The sequence below is a fragment of the Triticum urartu genome, unplaced genomic scaffold (genome assembly GCF_003073215.2).
Source record: "Triticum urartu cultivar G1812 unplaced genomic scaffold, Tu2.1 TuUngrouped_contig_5834, whole genome shotgun sequence".
Lineage (NCBI taxonomy): Eukaryota > Viridiplantae > Streptophyta > Magnoliopsida > Poales > Poaceae > Triticum > Triticum urartu.
The window spans coordinates 132-5,318 of NW_024116541.1; the positions used below are offsets into that span (position 1 = coordinate 132).

A 5,187-nucleotide genomic window follows, 5' to 3' on the forward strand; every position below is an offset into this window, starting at 1 on the left:
TGTGCAGAATAGGTCTCTAATATTTACTCATTTTCCAGCCCAGAATCCCAGCCGCCGGCATTCTCCCTCTTTATGCAAACCTGATAAAATAAGAGAGAATAGGCATAAGTATTGTGACATAATGTGTAATAACAGCCCATAATGTAATAAATATCGATATAAAAACATGATGCAAAATGGACGTATCATCCGCCAAGCTTTTCGATCTCCATTGTACCCTTATCATTGCTACGTAGGTATATTTGCGCCGCGAGACTCCTCCCCTAAGACCAAGATGATGACGCAATGGAAGACCAACGCGTCCCGAGGCTGCGGGAAGAGCTCTATCCAAGCAACCCATGACGCCGAGCGAAAGCGGATGAGGGGTGACACCACCGGGGAGCCGCCGCCTAAGAAGAAGGACATCAAGACTACCGGGAAGTGCTTCCCTTCAGTTACCTCGGAAGCGGAGGTCAGTAAGCTGAAGGGGAAGGGGTAATTTTTAGCGAACTTGGTATACCAAATGCCCGTGAAGGGAGAGGTCGCTACGGCGCCGACTGCCGACGAGCGTGTGCTCCACCAAGACTTTTTTGGCCATGGGCTTGGTTTCCCGTGCACAACTTTGTGCGGGACTATTACTTTTCTTCAGTTGTCAGCTTCATCACTTGACACCGACCAGAATCCTTCATATCGCCAATTTCATTACATTCTGCGTGTGCTACCTCGGGATGGCTCCCCACTTTGAGTTGTTCCGCCATTTCTTCTGCATCCGGGTGTAGACAATGGCGAGGCCATCAGCGACTTCGGAGGGATCAACCTTCAGTTGCGCGCCTTCTTCTACGTTCTTCCCCGTGTCATTCCGCAAGTCTATGTGGACATGGCACAAGAACTAGCATACGCCTCCGGCCTCAACAGTAGCTTGGCAACCTTCGTTTCAGGAGCTTTGAGGCGACTTTGCTCCTAGGATTCTCTCGACGCCCTTTCCAAGGACGCCCAACTGCTTGTTGATGTCACAACGCTCATGAGGAACACCGGCTTTGAAGGGATCCATATCCTGAGGACCTTGGTACAACGCCGCTTCCTTGGATCTTCGTTCTAGCGCCGAATCACGCAAGTTGTTTGTTCCTTCAAGCGGACGACGTGGCGATGAAAGTGACTATTCGTTGTGGGGATTTTGTCCTTCATCGATGTACCATCATTTCCTCGTGCAACGGTATGAGACTCGTAAGGCGGTGTGTAAGAGGTGTTTACCTGGAGGCTTGTGAGATGGCATTGGCGGTGTCCCTCGTGATGATGGCATAGGCGAATCGTCATTCTTCGCGGAATCAGGCGCCAATCTCGGCAATGACTTGTTCTCCTGGGAGTCCCTTCTAGCCAAGCACGACAACTTCCCGTCCGCGTGGATGGCTGGCTCGGAAGACAAAGCATATGAGCGATGGTGGCGCAGCGCACCAGCAAGTTTCGGATGTCGAGGTCATGAGGCTGTGTATATCTATGGTCGCAAAAAAATAAAGAGAATAAGCCGTGCGTTTTTTTAGCAATATACGAAGTCCTGAGCTGTTTAAAGCAAAGCAAAATGTCGATGGCGGCAATTGAACTCAAAATTCCCGCCATGGAGAAAGCCCAGTTGACAAAAACACATGCGCGCGTGGGGCGAAACCAGGCTCCTCCCCGCCCACCTTTCCACCACGTCATCGATCCGTGCCGAGACGCATCTGGGTCGTCCATCGCGCACAGCGGCGAACGGCTGAGATCAAACCCAATCACTTGACGCCCACCGATCCGTGGCACGCACCGCTCCACCAATCAGAGCCCACCTTCCTCCTCCTATAAATCCTCCGCGCCCTCGCCGCCGATTCCTCACCAGCCCTCCCACCTACCCAGCCAAAACATCACCGCACATCTTCCCGGCGAAGCAGCAGCAACCAGCGGCATCCATGGCCCCCAAGGCGGAGAAGAAGCCGGTGGCGGAGAAGGCCGAGAAGACGACGGCGGCGAAGAACACCAAGGCCGAGAAGCGGCCGCCGGCGTCCAAGGAGGGCGGCGAGAAGAAGGGGAAGAAGAAGGCCAAGAAGAGCGTGGAGACGTACAAGATCTACATCTTCAAGGTGCTGAAGCAGGTGCACCCGGACATCGGCATCTCCTCCAAGGCCATGTCCATCATGAACTCCTTCATCAACGACATCTTCGAAAAGCTCGCCGGCGAGTCGGCCAAGCTTGCGAGGTACAACAAGAAGCCCACCATCACGTCACGGGAGATCCAGACCTCCGTCCGCCTCGTCCTCCCCGGCGAGCTCGCCAAGCACGCCGTCTCCGAGGGCACCAAGGCCGTCACCAAGTTCACCTCCACTTAGATAGCCTGCTCCTGTGTCTTCTCTGAATGTGTTGATTTCTCCTGGCTGTTGGTGAATCCATTGTTCGCTGTAGTTAGATGTTCAGAGTACACCATCTTGTAATTTGCGAGGACACAAATGTTTCAGGGTCCGGCGGAAATAGTACTGGTGTTGCTTTGATCTGTTCCATGCCTGCCTGTCATGCTGAATCCTTGACATGTCTCCTATTCTACTGATTTGTGAGTCCATGGTCGTTTCTAAATGGCCGCAGACCTGAACTTTGCAAATGTCTGCAGAGTGTTGGCGCGGGGGGTGAAATGGCTGCTGCTCGATGAAAGAGCATCACGTCGACGACGGCTGTGTCCAGCTTGTGATTATAGTATCTGCTGAGAACGATTCTACCCGGAAAAAAAGAGAGAACAAAGTTATTCCTTAGTGAAAATGCCATGCTCTACTGTGGTGACATTTTCAGGAAATCCACGACGAAGAGTTCAATTGTCCACACGAATTAGGATGGAAAAACGGTCGTCGTTTCAATCGAGCACAAGTGTCTCATTTTACTGTTGTTGCAGCACAAGTGTCTCATTTTACTGTTGTTGCAGCACAAGTGTCTGCTGTTTAGTCTACAGGCCAGCAATTTTGCACTGCAATATAGCTCATGACACACGCCGTTTTCAGCACTTATCTGGTGCGATATTGCTGCGCAGCACTCGAGACGTTCTTTTGCTGAACCATCGCTGCATAGTACATGACGGCGGCTAAGCAACACAGCGACTACGCTGCTTCAGACAGCAATGCATCTTTCCACGACCCCGAAAGATTGCTTGCATTTTACAGTCAGAATCGATGAGCACTGTCGCCGGTTCATGAGCGCCCTCGTGTTGTTAAATTTCTCTTTGTTCCATTGCAATTCTATTTGCAGTCAGGGATTTTTTGTAATGGAACTTCATCAGAGGCCGGGGGTTATTCTGTCTCTTTTTTTTTAAAGAAATCAGCGGGCATGGTACTAAAAATAGAGAATGATCCGATTTATAAGGAAAACTTGGAAAAACTACACCATAAACAAGAAAAAAAAGGAAACACGCAATAGCTATGACGACCCAAACCGACCACTACCTCACCCAAACCGACCACCACCAGCTAACACGAGCAGTACCTGGAGTGACCAAGAGCAAGATCTTTGGAGACGGCTTCAGGAAGTAAAACAACACTGATGGGCGTCACCAGGTTTTGAAATTGATGTGAAATTTTTAACTGAAATTGACATGTGTTACTGGAATGGATATGCTTTTGTCTACTAAGAAAAATAATTCTTTCCAAAATATATGGTATTGGTATATTTTTTTGGTACTAAAATGGTTATCTGCGGTACCAAAATCGTGTTTTGTCATACTGAAAATTGATATTACTTACACCCTCTGTTCATTTTTATAAGACGTTTCAGACAGCAGGCATTGAACTGTCTGAAATGACTACCACGTCTTGTAAAAGTGAACAGAGGGAGTATCAAAAATTAATTTTGTTATTGAATATTGATATTGTGATGGATTCGACACTAATATTTGATATCGATATGAATCTGTTACTTCCTCTGATCCAAAATAATGGTCGCAAGTTTAGTACTAAAGTTGTACTAAACCCATGACTCTTATTTTGGATCGGAGGGAGTATTTGTTACTGAATACTTGCCACTTGATTAGGAAACATGTAATCTTTTTATGGAAATTGGTGTGTGTTATTGAAATGGATATTATTTTGTCAACTGAAATGAAATCATTCTTTTTTAGAATATTCTGATTTGTGGCATTGAAATCGCCGAATTTGTGTTTCATGGTACTGAAATATGAACTGTGGTATTGAAACTGTGATATTACTATCGAGAAAATATTTGTTCTTTATAGTTTGTGATGTTGAAATTTGTGGTCTATTGTACTGAAACACATTATCTGAAACTAAAACACACATGGTTATTTTTTGCATGTGGTATTAGAAATAAAAATGAAAAATGTTGGTGCTAAAATTAAATTTTGGAGCAAGTGGATTGTTGTGACACAAGAAACAGTCCCCCCAGACCTTCTACATTGGGACACAAGGATCAAGGCCCCAAGAGATAACACAAAGGGATAGTGTTCGGGGCTCCCTCGAGCACAAGATCTCATCCATCTTGGGTAGGGCAATCACGCATTGCCCTCGAGCACGCCTGAGCCCCTGGGCTCTATGACTTCTATAATCCCTAAGACAATTCGAGTAGCCAAGGGGAGTGCTCTGGTCCGCGTCGAGAACCTTCAACTCACAAAGGCTTCAACTCTAGTTTGGTGGGCCCTCCAAGGGGTCTATCAACCAAAAAGGCATTTAATGCACAACCTGTGGAGCCCTTCTGTTCGTGGGTCGATGAGCGCATTTAATACAACGTTGGTAAACCTAGAGCGGCCTACACTCTATAGGGGTTGACGGTGATGATATAACAAGTCATGTTATATCTCCTCAAGACAGTAAGACATGTTGCATGTGAAGGTGTGACACGGGCGTCTGAGCAAATATAATAAGCTCATGTAAGCAGGTTATAAGAGTTAAAATATTATGTTTCTGCTGACATGGAGGGAAGAGAAAAGAAAAGAGAAAAGGAGCCAAGTACATAATAAGAGCCGGCTGCATCACATGCTACCAGGCACTATGTGAGAATGGAACATAGGCCATGCACTAAAAAAGTAACACATCTTTACATCTAACTATTGTATATGTCGGCTATAACTTTGCCTATAGATGACATGACAACATCATATAGCCATCACCTAGTTGTACTATTAACCATGCTCTTAACCACCTTTTTGACTTTGGTCGTGCCAAAGGACGACACATCTACATCAAGTACCTG

The 5,187-nt window shown here is 46.9% G+C and overlaps 1 protein-coding gene across 1 annotated transcript; it reads left to right on the forward strand.

Annotated features, from left to right (window-relative positions):
- The first annotated feature begins 1,835 nt into the window (after window positions 1-1,835).
- On the forward strand, window positions 1,836-2,422 carry LOC125529771 (histone H2B.3-like). Its single transcript, XM_048694189.1, has one exon. It carries the CDS (start codon window positions 1,917-1,919, stop codon window positions 2,331-2,333), a length of 417 nt encoding a protein of 138 aa, XP_048550146.1. The 5' UTR covers window positions 1,836-1,916; the 3' UTR covers window positions 2,334-2,422.
- Window positions 2,423-5,187: the final 2,765 nt, after the last annotated feature.